Consider the following 16527-nt stretch of genomic DNA (forward strand, 5'->3'; position numbering starts at 1 on the left):
CAGCCGATAGACTTCTATTATGACGGAATAAATAAAGCCATTCCGTCATAGAATTGCGTTATTTGCTCATCTGTAGTAGTCATGCAACATTGTTTTCTAAATCTAAACAAAATGTATTTTTATATATATATATATATATATATATATAGTACCTTACTGACAGACACTAAAACCAAAGGATAATAATATGCAGAATTAAACCAGAGGAATAATATAATAAAATGGAAGATTGCATAATACAAGCAGTAGCATGCAAGCTGAGTAATAACCCTGAAAGCATGTAATAGCAGAACTGGGCAGTCAATAGTTAACAGAGGGTGTGACAACTTATAGGAAATGCTTCTCTGAACCCTGCAGAGTACAGATTCCTTATGTCCTGGTTCCTATCTGTTGTATATACATCCTGAGAGTGCATAGTTCTCCTCATACCAGTCTCCTTTACTGCAGCTCACTGACATGGAGCTTTACACCGGACTCCTTACCCCTTTTCTTCTTGCTCTACTCCTTCTTTTTATGGTTAAAAAGGTGTTTGGGAAGACAGGGAACCTTCCCCCAGGTCCCAGGCCTCTGCCTATCTTAGGAAACCTGCTGCAGCTCAAGAGTCGAGAGATACACAAACCCATACTGGAGGTGAGTCTGCAGGGCAGAGCTAGATATAGACCAGTGACTCTGTGACACCCCAGTGTGCTGTTAGGGTACTCTCACACTAGCGTTTTTCTTTTCCGGCATAGAGTTCCGTCACAGGGGCTCTAAACCGGAAAAGAAGTGATCAGGCATATCCCCATGCATTCTGAATGGAGAGTAATCCGTTCAGGATGTCTTCCGTTCAGTCATTTTGACTGATCAGACAAAAGATAAAACGGTAGCATGCGGAAAAAAATGAAGACGTGCCTGAATGCCGGATCCGTCCTTCCGGTCTGCGCATGTGCAGACCAGTAAAAATTTGAAAAAAGATACAAGACCGATCCGTCGGTCCGCATGACAAGCGGAGAGACGGATCTGTTCTTGCAATGCATTTGTGAGACGGATCCGCATCCGGATGAGTCTCACAAATGCTTTCAGTCACATCCAGATCGGCGGATCCGGTCCAGGATGGTTGGGAGGTATGCAGCTGTCGTGAAACTACGACTCAGAGCATTCTCCATTAATTTCTGTGGAGTTCTGAGAACAGCTGAGCAAGTGTACATCTTGGGAGTCGTAGTTTTACCACAGCCGGAGGTTAGCCATCACAGCCTTGAAGTAAACGCTGTGTAAACCGTGCTTTGATCGCTCACTTTGCTGGTACTGTTTTACTCTGCCGTTTTCCTGAACAAAAATCTGCAAAGAAAAAAACTTGCGTATTCTGCATTACCTGCAGGTAGCCGTATAGTTATCGATGACCTATGACTAGCATAATGTGCTAATAGCAAGAATGAGGCCCCATGTCCCTGTGTACACAGCCACTATCAGGAGACAAGTGAGAGATAACATATGGCCTCGGGAAACATTCTGTACCAGAAGTTATTCAGGTAATGGTCTAAATATAGAGTTTACATCCTACAGGCCAACTACATAACGTAGAAAAATACTCTCTATCTGCAGGATAAATAAGGCCCAGCATATAAATCTATCGCAGTCAAAGAGGGAGTTTATCAAAACTGGTTTAGTTTCCCATGGCAACCAATTAGATTTCACCTTTCCTTTTTTCCTCTTTTACACCACCTTTGATAAATCTCCCCCACAGTTGGTCTTCAATCACGTCTCAACTTACAAAATAGAAGGAAACAGTCCATGCAAAAATCACTGTAGGTATTAAAGGGACTGTCTGGTTTAAAACGCAATAGAGAGGTTCCTCTGTTCAGAACCTCCATCAACTTGACCACGTGGCTACAAAGGGCATCTTTCACTCTGGAGGACCCAACACATTTATGAATTACATAGATGGCTCACTGGCTTCATTGGCATGGTGCAGTCAGGTCTGGACTGGCCCACAGGAGAGCAGGTGATTCCCTGGTGGGCCCCTGAGCAAGGTAGGCCCCTAGCCCTCAACTTGGCTGCGTGGCTACAAAGGGCATCTTTCGTTCTGACATGAATGGCTCACCTGCTTCATTGGCATGGTGCAATGCTTCGTATCTCCTGTGGTGGCACTGTAGGAAAACTAAACACTTGTTGCTGAGTTCAACCATAGATTACAACTGATCGCTGGAGATTATAGCAGGAGACCATTGGTATCAGCTTATTGCCAAGGGAATAAAAATTGATTGTCCAAGGTGGACAACCCTTTTAATACAGCAGTAGAAGGCACAGTTATATAACAGAGTACGAATAAAGGCCAAGTCTCAGGGGAATAAACCAACCCTTCGTCGACCATGGTTAAACTTATATTATGGCCAGGACTGTTATATGAACACTACATAGCATTATTATTATTTTGGTATTGTATGACACAAATCTGTAGATGATACATGGGATTATTATGTGGGCACTGTGTGGTATTATTATTTGGCAATCCATGGTGGCATCACTGTGACATTGTTTGCCATTACCACCTTTCCCAAAAAAATTGACAGGGGCCTCCACCGGCCTTGATTTACAGATGATATAACAGATATTCAAACGTTGGTGTGACAGAAAATCAAAAAGCAAAAATAAACATAATGCAAGAGCACTTCTAGTTACTAATGATCAAACTGAAGCACAACTGATCAATCCTTAAAAGATTTCTCCACTTTGGACAATCCCTAATTAGAAGTTTGCCTCACACTAAGCACAAAGAGTCCCCCCAGCAATCAGCTATAATCTCTGCGGAAACTCAGCAGTAAGTGCTCAATTTCTCTGCAGCGCCACCACAGGGCAAATAGATCATTACACCTGTTCAAAGCAATGGGCTATGTGCTTAATGCAGAGCAGGACAAGAGAAGACAGGTCCTCCAGAGTGAGATAGGGTTTTATAACTGCTCTGGAGGAATTCTAATATATAGACCAATGGAAACCCTTGACGCCTGAGCTGAGGCACTGCTCCAAAAGAGTAGAATTATCTACTCTACAAATACAGACATAGGAGACATATTTTGGAGAATATTATGACCTGTTTAATATAAGCATATTTGTCTTCTCCTCCCTCAAAGCTTAGTAAGAAGTATGGACCTGTCTACACGCTGTATATGGGTCCAAAGCCTGCTGTAGTGCTTTGTGGGTTCCAGGCGGTGAAGGAAGCCCTAGTGGACAATGGTGACAAGTTCAGCGGACGAGCAGAGTTTCCAATTGTGGATTTAACCAGCAAGGGATACGGTCAGTCACTGTTCAAGACAATCAGTTAAAAATGCGAAAGAATGTGGAGGGTTGTCCTATGATTAAATATTAATTTAAGATTTCATTTGAAATAATTTGATTAAGAAAATGGTCCTTTGTCTAGCTATTGATGTTAGATGACACCCCTTGGTGTTTGCGACCATCCATCAGAATGTTCCGAGAATGTGTCTAGAGAACAGATTCTTACTGATTGGCCTGTGCAATAGCAGAAATCACTCTACTGCCCATATGCAAAAGGATTCATGAGCTCTGACTAAACTACTGAACATGTGTGACCACAGTCATTGGACACATTAGGTGGATGCTCTAGAGGGAATCAAAATAACTCCAGGGGGCGGTACAATTACAAGTATATAATAGCAATATTTACAACTCAGGAAAATTATTTTTGAATTATTCCAATTATATCAATTTCCCAGACAGCATTGCATGGCACATACATGCTCTATACCACAAGGAGAAATAGTACCCCCTAGACATACATCATAGGCCTCTCACCTAGCGAATCAGCACCTTGCTTTGTACTGACAGGGGGCAAGAAAACCAAAAGAGCAAGCTATAGATGGAATCTATTCTTTAATAAAATGTTGGAAGGCCTATTAAAGGGTCAGCCATTGACTTTTAAGGAGGCTACTGTACCTCCAACAGGTGGCATTAGACAGCTTTTAGGCCTGGGCTACACTGTGACTTTTTGTTGCGCGACTGATTGATTGATTTTAACTATTCAATGACGGCTGCAGTCCAAAAAATTGCATTCAACTGAATGCATTAATTTTGATTACAGCTGTAGTTAAATAGTTAAAATCCATCATTCGTGCTACAAAAAGTCACAGTGTAGACCAGGCCTTAACCTTTCTACCTTCAAAGTGTTTTCATACATTTTCCTATGACCACTAAATAATCTAGAATATCTAATTTAGCACCACTTTGGTCTATTTAATGCTAGATTAAAATAATTTATAGTGTTATTGAGGTTTAAAAAAAAACTCACTTATGTATATGCTTATTTTTATGTGTTATGGCCCAATCTATATTAATCAGGAATTGCCTTCAGTAATGGGGAACGCTGGAAAGAACTGAGAAGGTTCTCGTTGAGCACCCTACGTAATTTCGGAATGGGTAAACGAAGCATTGAGGAACGGATCCAAGAAGAGATTCAGTATCTGCTAGACATATTTACAGAAACAAAAGGTTGGTAGCAGAGATGACTCTATCTATCTATCTATCGATCTATTTCTTTATGTAACATATAATGAGTACACAATGTCCTTTTTAAACCACACACATCTGCGAGATTACTTGAATGGCTCAGGAAGAGGAACAATAGAATAGGGCGAGAAAAATCATATTCATCAAAGGGATTGATGACCTGGATGTTTTTACTTTATGTATTACAGGTTCCCTCTTCAGCCCAGCGTTCTTCATTCGCCGCTCCATCTCAAATGTCATCTGTTCCGTCCTCTTTGGGAGGAGATTTGAGTACACAGATCCAAAGCTGCAGACACTGCTGGACCTTGTAGCTGAGAATCTTAGAAGGGTGGACAACATTTGGGTTCAGGTAATCAGTAAGATTCTTGTTTTATCTCACTTGCTCTTATATCTAGAAAGGTCTGAACTGCACTCAGATATATCCTCCGAGTCCTGGTATCCCCTGCCCATAGAGGGAAAAAACTGTGAGTTCAATTTTCCCCACCTATTCATAAAGGAAGTTTATGGGTCCTGCTTCCTTAACCCATATAGATAAAGCCTATCAGTTCTGCTTCTCCCATCCACTTATGGAGAAAACCTGTTCTGCTAGAGTCTGTGCTACAGCAATGGGCCGCGGCCACCACTGCTTCACTCATCGTTCCTGGGTTTCTGTCCCTCAACAGCGAAAACTTGCCTCCTGCTCTCCCCTTCCTGGCAGGTCCAGCCATCCGGTTGCTCTGTTCATCCATGCAGTCTGAGCCTGCTTGCCAGCTAGGCCTCTCTTCTTGTGCCTGTAAGGGTCGTGTGCTCCCCACCAGCTCTTGAAGAGCCAGTGTGCATGCACCCTAATCTGTTCCAAGCTATAGCTGTCTAACTTGGGGTATATAAGGCACCTTCCCCTGTGAGAGGGTGCCTGAGCAATAGGTTTGAAATTAATGTGCTAATTGCTAATTCTTGTGAAGGTGTGCTGTCTCTGTTGTCTGCCTGTGTACTGATCTTCTACCTGTTTACTGAATTATGACTCTCCACTGACCTGATTTGTGCCTGACCTCCGTATTGACTCTTTGCTGCCTGCCCTGTTATAGGACCGTTTACCGTATAGCAAATATTCTGGCTGCCCTGACCTTGGCCTGTCACTGATAAATATTTTGCTTGGTGACTATGATGTCTCGGACTGCTGTGAGTCAGCTGTAAAGACCACTCCAGGAAAAAGTGATCTGGTGGTTCTCCAGCAGTAAAGTCCAGATCCCTGTACTTTGTTGAAAGGTGAAAACCAGAGGACTGCCAGGATAACTACTTTAGGAATAGCGCAAAGTCTAATCTGTTAACTCAGTGGTCCCACATCTACTTCCGTGACAATCTGTGAATCCTGCTTCCATGTGCTATTTATAATACTAAACTCTTTATTTTTGGTACAGGGTGTTTGGGGGGCTTCCTCAGGCACCAGGATCTAAGTGTGACTTCTACCTCTGCACTCATTTGTAGCTTCATTCTTGGCTGGGACTATCTTAATTATTACAGTTAATGAGATTGACTCCTTTCTAATATCTTAACTGGTTGTTGTAAGATATAATATTTGTATAATGAAAGTAAGTGTTGAAGTAATGAAGTGACTGAAATATTGTTACCATATTTCTCTAGGGCAGGGGGTACTCAAGTACTTTTTGTAAAGGTCCACATACCTAAAATATACCTGAAATAAAATGTCAGGAGGAACAAAGCTAATAATGTGCAGTGTTACATGATTTATTTATTTATTTTACATAAGCCATTCCTCTAGGCCAACCTTATCCTCTTTCTGCCCACCACACAGTAATAGTGCCCCCTTAGTGCCTCTCCACAGTAAGAATGTCCTCTTGCTCTCAGTGACACCTAACAATAACTATGCCCCTTAGACAGTACCTTTAGATACTTTTAGTGCCCCCCCACAGAGTACGATGCCCCCTACAGCAGGGTGATCCCTTTGTGCCCCACATAGTGAGATGTTCCTTTATTGCCCCTGACAAAATACCGCCTTAGTGCCCCTCACGCACACAATATGATGCTCCTAAGTGCCCCATCACAGAAGTATAATCCCTCAAGTGTCCCTGCACACAATGAGACCAACTTAAATAGCCTCATAAAAAAACCTGATGTCCTCACATAGTATGATGTCTCCTTAAATGCTCTCCTCATACAGTGATGGTACCCCCTTAAGTGCCCCCCACACAGTATACTTTATAAAAACGCTGTTCTAATCTCCATTCGCGCTATCTTCAAAGCCAGCTTGAAGTCAAGGGGGCAGCGGCCTCCTTGCTTCAAGTCAAGTTAAGCCCACCACTTACGCATCCTCTCTTCACTTTGAGTGACGTCCTGCCGTGAGGCTGGGATAAACTGTGCTGGAAAAACCTCATAGTAATTCCTGTATCAGTAATGCTTACTGATACAGAAACTACTATGAAGTTTTTCCAGCATAGGTTATCATTTGGTTGAATAGCCCAGTGGTTAAGATTATTTTTCTAATGCAAAAGGTTGTGAGTTCAAATCCCGGCAGATATATTTCAGAAATAGAGACTAAGTTTGTATATTTTAAATGTTTTTTAGTAATTGTAAGAAATGTATGACACAAAATAAATGTGTAATTACAAAAAGAAATGTGTGTGTATATACATATATATATATATATATATATATATATATACAGTTGCAAGAAAAAGTATGTGAACCCTTTGGAATGATATGGATTTCTGCACAAATTGGTCATAAAATGTGATCTGATCTTCATCTAAGTCACAACAATAGACAATCAAAGTCTGCTTACACTAATAACACACAAAGAATTAAATGTTACCATGTTTTTATTGAACACACCATGTAAACATTCACAGTGCAGGTGGAAAAAGTATGTGAACCCCTAGACTAATGACATCTCCAAGAGCTAATTGGAGTGAGGTGTCAGCCAACTGGAGTCCAATCAATGAGATGAGATTGGAGGTGTTGGCTACAGCTGCCCTGCCCTATAAAACACACACCAGTTCTGGGTTTGCTGTTCACAAGAAGCATTGCCTGATGTGAATGATGCCTCGCACAAAAGAGCTCTCAGAAGACCTACGATTAAGAATTGTTGACTTGCATAAAGCTAGAAAGGGTTTTAAAAGTATCTCCAAAAGCCTTGCTGTTCATCAGTCCACGGTAAGACAAAGTGTCTATAAATGGAGAAAGTTCAGCACTGCTGCTACTCTCCTTAGGAGTGGCCGTCCTGTAAAGATGACTGCAAGAGCACAGCGCAGACTGCTCAATGAGGTGAAGAAGAATCCTAGAGTGTCAGCTAAAGACTTACAAAAGTCTCTGGCATATGCTAACATACCTCTGTTAGCAAATCTACGATACGTAAATCACTAAGCAAGAATGGATTTCATGGGAGGATACCACAGAGGAAGCCACTGCTGTCCAAAAAAACCATTGCTGCATGTTTACAGTTTGTACAAGAGCACCTGGATGTTCCACAGCAGTACTGGCAAAATATTCTGTGGACAGATGAAACCAAAGTTGAGTTGTTTGGAAGAAACACACAACACTATGTGTGGAGAAAAAGAGGCACAGCACACCAACATCAAAACCTCATCCCAACTGCGAAGTATGGTGGTGGGGGCCTCATGGTTTGGGGCTGCTTTGCTGCGTCAGGGCCTGGACGGATTGCTATCATCGAAGGAAAAATGAATTCCCAAATTTTTCAAGACATTTTTCAGGAGAACTTAAGGCCATCTGTCCACTAGATGAAGCTCAACAGAGGATGGGTGTTGCAACAGGACGACGACCCAAAGCATAGAAGTAAATCAACAAAAGAATGGCTTAAACATAAGAAAATATGCCTTCTGGAGTGGCTCAGACAAAGTCCTGACCTCAACCCGATTGAGATGCTGTGGTATGACCTCAAGAAAGCGATTCACACCAGACATCCCAAGAATATTGCAGAACTAAAACAGCCGCAAAATAGGAATGGTCAAGAATTACTCCTGACCGTTGTGCCCGTCTGATCTGCAACTACAGGAAATGTTTGGTTGAAGTTATTGCTGCCAAAGGAGGTGCAACCAGTTATTAAATCCAAGGGTTCACATACTTTTTCCTCCTACACTGTGAATGTTTACATGGTGTGTTCAATAAAAACATGGTAACATTTAATTCTTTGTGTGTTATTAGTGTAAGCAGACTGTGATTGTCTATTGTTGTGACTTAGATGAAGATCAGATCACATTTTATGACCAATTTGTGCAGAAATCCATATCATTCCAAAGGGTTCACATACTTTTTCTTGCAACTGTATATATATATATATATATATATATATATATATATATATATACCGTATTTTTCACCCCATACAATACTAATGAAGCGCTACCATTTTGGAAGCACTTTATTAGTACCGGAGGACCGGGAAGCAGGGAAGGATCTGTACTCACCGCTTCCTGGTCCTCTGCTTGGCTGTCTGCTGTGCAGGGCTGTGCACCATGTAACCTCACTGTGCGCAGCCTTCACAGCTGACAGCCGAGAACAAGGAAGAAGAGAGAGAGCGCTGGTGGTGAGGTGCGGTGGTGTCCAAGAGCAGGAGAGGTACGTTTTTTTTTTTTATTATTTGCGCTGATGGCTGACATGGGGGGGCATGATGGCTGACATGGGGGCATGATGGTTGACAATGGGGGGCTCAATGGATGGGGGCTTATGGGTGACATGGGGACATGATGGCTGACATTGGGGCATGATGGCTGACATGGGGGGGCTGATGGCTTACATGGGGTCTGATCTGAGGCATTGGGGGTCTGATCTGAGGTCTGATTAACATTGGGGAACTGATTGGGGCTGTGAGCTGAGGTCTGATTAACATTGGGGGTCTGAATGCTGGTCTGACCTGAGGTGTAATGGAAAATATTTATTTTCTTATTATCCTCCTCTAAAACCTAGGTGCGTCTTATGGGCCGCTGCGTCTTATAGGGCGAAAAATACGTTATATATTATTTATTTTTAGTAATTACACATTTATTTTGTACCATACATTTTTTACAATAACTAAAAAAAATAAAAAATATGTCAATTTAATCTCTATTTCAAAAATGTTTCTGCCAGGATTCGAACTCCCAAGCTTGCACATTAGAGGCAAGGATGTCAACCACTTCAATATACAGCTACATGTTAACTGGCACAGAAATATAAAATAAGTCTTCTTACTCACTAAATCAGAAACTACTATGAGGTTTTTCTGACACAGTTTGGCATTCAGCTTTATAGCTGAGTGGATAAGGTCCTTGCCTCTAATGTACAAGCTTGGGAGTTTGAATCCCAGCAGAAACTTTTCAGAAATTAGATTTAAATACACTGGGGTGTCCCCAAGCACTGACTCCATATATGAATATAGCTATATATAGAGTCAGAGCAGGGACTCCTCAGCCGAACTAGTGTCCCGACACCCTCCCCTCTTCAGAGCAGGGGGTGCCTGGGGTTCTTCCATTGTGCTCGTGTGCTCGGAAGAACACCCGAGCATCGCAAAGTTTTCTACTCAAGCACACGAGCACTTGGGTGCTGGCTCAACACTAGTCTGAAGACTTTCCAAACATACTGTAGGCCATATGGCCAATGAACATAATATGATTGGTAGAGATGAGCAAATCGAAGTTGAAGAAGTGGAATTCAATCCGAATTTCAGGAAAAATTTGATTTGCACCGAATCCGAATTTCTTTACGCTTTGTGGTAACGAATCGCATTTTTTCCTAAAATGGCTGCTGCACGTGTGAGGATATGGAGCAAGGAACTCTGGGAACGCGGGATCACCCATAATGCCATGCATGCAGCCAATCAGCAGCAAGCCAACCCTGTGATGTCACAGCCCTATAAATAGCCGTAGCCATCTTGGATTCTGCCATTTTCCAGTGTACTTAGTGCAGGGAGAGACTTCAGCAGGCATTAGGGACAGTGCTAGGAAAGACTTCATTGTGCTAAAAAAATCGATTTACAAGTTCAGGGAAAGATTATTCAAGGTGTCGGGAAGGGATAGGGAGGAATCATTCCACAGCATTTATGTTCAACAGGGTTCAGTAGGGGAGGTGACAGCCTGGGTAATAGGAACAATCCTATTACACCTTGCTGCACTGACTGGGGATCCAAACTGCCATTATACAGCTCTGTAATTCCAGCAAACCGTTCTTATTATTGGGGTGCAAGTGCTGTTTGATACAGACATTAACAGGGTTTATTACAAGGAAATATTTCTACATCTTATTTGCCCTTCTGCGGTGCAGTTATATGTTCTAAAGCATTTTTAGGCTTGTATTAGTAGAAAAAAGAGCTTATTAGCCGTTGTGTGGTGAAGTGCGAAAATTACAGCCCTTTTTGTTGTGTATTAGTGGCAAAAGATAAATATATTTGCCGTTTAGTGGTGCAGTTATACAGGGTGGGCCATTTATCTGGATACACCTTAATAAAATGGGAATGGTTGGTGATATTAACTTCCTGTTTGTGGCACATTAGTATATGTGAGGGGGGAAACTTTTCAAGATGGGTGGTGACCATGGCGGCCATTTTGAAGTCGGCCATTTTGAATCCAACTTTTGTTTTTTCAATAGGAAGAGGATCATGTGACACATCAAACTTATTGGGAATTTCACAAGAAAAACAATGGTGTGCTTGGTTTTAACGTAACTTTATTCTTTCATGAGTTTTTTACAAGTTTCTGACCACTTATAAAATGTGTTCAATGTGCTGCCCATTGTGTTGGATTGTCAATGCAACCCTCTTCTCCCACTCTTCACATACTGATAGCAACACCGCAGGAGAAATTACTTGTTCTTTTCTGTCCGGTGAATGCCTAATGTTTAAGGCCTGTACTACATTGGCCCTGCACTCGACTGGCCTTCAGTAAAATTGATACCCAATGACCGTCTTATATACCTCCAGCCACATAATTACTTGTTCTTTTCTGTCTGGTGAATGCCTAATGTTTGGGACCTGTACTACACTGTCCTGCAGTAAAATTGATATCCAATGACCGTCTAATATACCTCCAGACACATAATTACTTGATCTTTTCTGTACATTGAATTCATAATTTTTGGGGCCTGTAATCTAACTGGTCAACATTAAAATTGATATCCAATGATCGTCTAATATACCTCCAGCCACATAATTACTTGTTCTTTTCTGTCCGGTGGATGCATAATGTTTGGGACCTGTACTTCACTGGCCTGCAGTAAAAAATGTATCCATTGACCGCATAATGTACCTCGAGCCACATAATCACAATTTCTTTTATGTCAGGTGAATGACTAATTTTTAAGGCCCGTACTCCCGTGGCCTAAAATAAAAATTTTCTAGGGTCCAGCAGGGCACGTTTCTGAGAATTTCCCTTTAAGACGCATAAAAATGGCCCCTGATTAAAATACATATTTTTTGGTGGAAATTTTTGTCATTGATCCCCCTCTAGTATGTCACTGTCCATTCTAGTAAGTATTTGGTGGCTACAAATATATGACCTGAAGGTTTTTTAGTTTCAACTGCCATTAAAGTGAATGGGACTCGCCGCAAACTTGCGGTTCACAAACATTTTATTATGTTCGTGCGATAAGCGTTCGCGAATCGTCCCGGCCGATGTTCGGCCAATACTACTCCTGATTCTGTCACCACCTCCACACTCTGTCATTGTGCCGCTCTGTGGCCTCCTGATGCTGCCGCCACCTCCACACTGTCATTGTGCCACTCAGTGGCGTCCTCCTGATGCTGCCGCCACCTCCAGACTCCAGTCATTGGGCCACTCTCTGGTCTTCTCATGCTGCTTTCACCTCACCACTATGTCATAGGGCCACTCTGTGGACTTCTCATGCTGTTCTTACCCTCCCCACTTCATGACTGGGCCACTATTTTGCCTTTCGGCCTGGCTATCATCATTTATTTGACCCTTCTTCTGATCTGTCAGATGGAAGGAAAAATGAGACGCACAACGGATCCTGTCTATATAACAGCTGTAAGGCCTGTATGGTCTTATCAGAAGTGGCTTGTGATTTTGTAGCCAAAAACAGGAGTGGGTACAAAACACAGAAGACATGCAAATATTCCATTAACGTGTCATCTCTGTTTTGGATCCACTCCTGTTTTTTTGGCATTAGCAATACTGATGGATTACTGACCAAACCGAGTGAAAGCGGATGCTCAACAGACAGGATCCGCTTTTTTTTTTTTTTTTTGTTCTGACGGATCAGAGGAGGGGTAAAATAATCAGTGACGTAAACACAAACTTACTGCTGACACCCTCTCCACTCTGTCGGGGGGGGGCTCTACTTGTATAAGCGTTTAATAGAACAGGTTCTGCCGGGATTTGAATCTTAAAGGGGTTGGCCACTTTGTTAGCATTTATTACAACTGTAAAGAAAGTAGGTAGATATTACATCTACTAATATATCTTCTTAGTAGATCTGCCAGGTTTTCCAGCCATTGGCAGCCACACCCCCTCCTGTCCAGCTCTCACAGCTGCCTGTCTTGTCCATAGTCCATAGCTGCACGTGCCATGGAGAAGCAAACTCGTTCATGCCTGAAGGAGCGTGCTGCTCCCTGGGTCCTAAAGCACCCTGCTTGTATCAGATGTGCTTTCCATCTGTGACTGACACTCCTGGCTGTGCAGGGCTGGAGGGGCTTAGCAGGAAGATTCAAGCAGAAATAAAGAAACTTTTGCAGGAGAAAGGGAGACTGTGAGGAGAAGCTGTGATGGCTGATGGAAGCTGACTGTCTGTAGACTCCATCCACTCTGTCTCCTGTACTGAGAGGATCCAGTGACTTTCAGGGCTTCTATATGGAGGCCACGTAGGTCATGACTAGCCCTAGCATCCAGCAAGGCAGGGGTCATGTCTGGGTCACATATTCCAGCAAAACCTAGTTTTGAATTCTCTCTCCTTATTGGTCACTCCTCCCTTGGGACGGAGGGGCTAGCTCCTACCCTCAGTGTTAGTTCTTCAGCACAAGTGCATGGCAGCCACCTCAACGCCTGAGCCCCAGCCCGGTACTCAGGGCTTAGAGGTCAAGAGGCGAGAAGCCTGCTAGAAGAGATAAATGGCCTCCAGACAGGCAGACACCCCTCTCCACATTAGGTGTATTATCCCCCCCAACCAGTTCTCACGGGATGGTGAGAGTAGCTGCTGACATTCCTCACACTTACAGAGCCTGCTCCTCACAGTAATCATTCCCATCACAGTCCCCTCTGTCCCCTACACATCAGGACTAGTATGTCCCCCACCAGTCCCCACGGGATAGTGAAAATTCTGGAGTGGTTGCAGACACTTATGGAGCCCAGCAGACAGAGCCTGCTCCTCACAGCAATCATCCTCACTCACAGCCCCCTCCCTCCTGCCATGTTTCCAGAGCTCTCCTCCTGTGCCCAGAGTTCAGGAGTGCAAGGCCACTCACCAGCCAGACCATGGCTGCATCCAGGTGCTCCCCCCTCCACAGTCCTGTCCTCATTAACCCCAGCACTGCCAGCAATAGGCCTGAGGCAGCAATTCACAAAGCCTCGTCTATAGAAAGTCCTATCCTAAAGACAGAAGTGAGCTGACAGTTGTCACGCATGTCACTAGCCCCCTCTGTATACTGATCTCCATGTTAGCCAATCACTTGTGCATCCCAGCACTGTTAACAGTATGTCCCCTGAGTCTATGAGCCTTGTGGCAACACCTTAATAATCTTCATCTCTCCACCTGTATCATCAGCAAGAGGATCTACCGCAGATAGCTCCCACTGTCGCACCTCTGCTCCCACCGCTCCAGATCCCTTAGGCCTCAACCTCGTCTTTACTCACCAGTGTCCAGCCTCCGCAACAATGCTTCACCTGCTCACCGTTCCGATTCACAGCATCTTCCGCTCATTCGCCGGAGCCTTCCCAAGAATCTCTCTGCCACGGCAAGGGAAATCACAGACATTGCGACTCCAGTTCAGCCGGTATTCGCCCATAAGTAGGTCACGGTCCAGAGTGTCCACTAGGTGAGTGTAACTGGGACTCGGCGTGGAGGGTGGCGGTTACCGATAGTACACAGAACATTAGAAAAGCACTTATATAAAAAAGTTTTCTGCCTCTCCAGCTAATGTACAGCACATCACCATCCCCAACCCCCCTTCTGGTATTTCCGACTATTCTTTTGCTACTCTAATGGCAGAGCAGTTGGTAGACAGTAGTGTTGAGCGCGAATATTCGAATATCAAATTTTTTTCGCGAATATCGGCACTTCGCTAATTCGCGAATATTTCGAATATAGTGATATAAATTCGATATTTCGAATATTCGTTTTTTTTTTTTTTTTTTTATTGTTATATTTTTTTCTTTCCCACTTCCCTAAAGTTGTTCTTACCTGTCCTTTGGATTCCTGGCTTCCTGGCTGCTCCAGTCAGTGCCCGTTGCCGCTTCTGCCGACTTCCATGCTCATGGAGCGTCCCCATCACCATGGGAACATCTCCATATACTAGAATGTACTGTCGGATTTGAGAATTACGTTGAAATCGCAATTCGATTTTTTCAAGTTATAATAATCGAATTTCGATTTTAACTTGGCACTGCTATATGCCATATTAGTTAGCCTAATATGGCATATAGCAGTGCTAAGTTAAAATCGAAATTCGATTATTATAACTTGAAATAATCGAATTGCGATTCCAACTTGGACCTGGTTTACTATATGGTTGGCTTCAATGGCTTGGTAGAATTAGCGAATTGACGAATATATTCGTTATATTCCACAAAACGAATATAACGAATGTATTCGTCATATTCCACAAAACGAAGATAACAAAGTATTCATCATATTCCACAAAACGAAGATAACGAAGTATTCTGCATCTTCGTTTTAGCTACCTATTCATCAATTTCGCTAATTCTAGCAATGATATAGGAAAGTTGACTATAGAGACAGCTAAGTTTAATTCGCTATGCGATTATATTACTGCTTTTTTTTTTAAATAAATAGAATAATTATAATACCTGATAATTATTATAATTATACTATTTATAAAAAAAAGTCATATAATCGCATAGCGAATTATACTTAGCTGTCTCTATAGTCAACTTTCCTATATCATTGCTAGAATTAGCGAAATTGATGAATAGGTAGCTAAAATGAAGATGCAGAATACTTCGTTATCTTCGTTTTGTGGAATATGACGAATACATTCGTATTATTCGTTTTGTGGAATATGACGAATACATTCGTTATATTCGTTTTGTGGAATATAACGAATATATTCATCAATTCGCTAATTCTACCAAGCCATTGAAGCCATATTCCATGCTTATGGAGCGTCCCCATCACCATGGGAACGACTCCATATACTAGAATGTACTGTCGGATTTGAGAATTACGTTGAAATCGCAATTCGATTTTTTCAAATTATAATAATCGAATTTCGATTTTAACTTAGCACTGCTATATGCCATATTAGTTAGCCTAATATGGCATATAGCAGTGCTAAGTTAAAATCGAAATTCGATTATTATAACTTGAAAAAATCGAATTGCGATTTCAATAAGAGAGTAGCCTTTAAGTTAAAATCGAAATTCGATTATTTAAATCGCATATTAATCGCGATAACAAGAATAATGACGAATATTCGATTTCGACGAATATAAAACGAATATTCTATTGAATATTCGCGAATTTCGTCGAAATCGAATATGGCACCTGCCGCTCATCACTAGTAGACAGCGAGAGCTGGTCTTTCGCTATTTCGGGGGCCCCTGCTTGTTCGGTTTCGCCGCTGAGCTGGTACCTGGCTGACGAAGTAAAAGAAAAATCTGGGTCCAACAGTATGTAGATGTTTATTCTTTAGTCGCTGGACAGAGAATCTGGATGAACCATTTAAATGTCCAGGTGACTCGGAGGTAGACAAGTCTAATCTAAACAATCGAGAATTGGCTCAAGGCTTCTCTAAATTTGCCAGCACCCTCTGTCAGTGTTTCCCGGAATTGCCATCCCCCCCATTGTTTTCTTACCTGACATGATCTGGGGGCTTACAAGGTGGACGGTTGTTCATGCTGGGTTAGATAT

The 16527-nt window shown here is 42.5% G+C and overlaps 1 protein-coding gene across 1 annotated transcript in view; it reads left to right on the forward strand.

Moving 5' to 3' along the window:
* Positions 1–401: 401 nt before the first annotated feature.
* The window catches only part of LOC122946054 (cytochrome P450 2G1-like), a 38620-nt gene continuing 22494 nt past the window's right edge, over positions 402–16527 (forward strand). Inside the window, exons 1-4 of the mRNA XM_044305357.1 lie at positions 402–630; positions 3108–3270; positions 4333–4482; positions 4689–4849. Coding sequence (XP_044161292.1) covers positions 457–630; positions 3108–3270; positions 4333–4482; positions 4689–4849 — 648 coding nt within the window. The 5' untranslated portion in view covers positions 402–456. The remainder of the gene's footprint in view (positions 631–3107; positions 3271–4332; positions 4483–4688; positions 4850–16527) is intronic.

The sequence above is a fragment of the Bufo gargarizans genome, chromosome 9 (assembly GCF_014858855.1).
Source record: "Bufo gargarizans isolate SCDJY-AF-19 chromosome 9, ASM1485885v1, whole genome shotgun sequence".
NCBI lineage: Eukaryota > Metazoa > Chordata > Amphibia > Anura > Bufonidae > Bufo > Bufo gargarizans.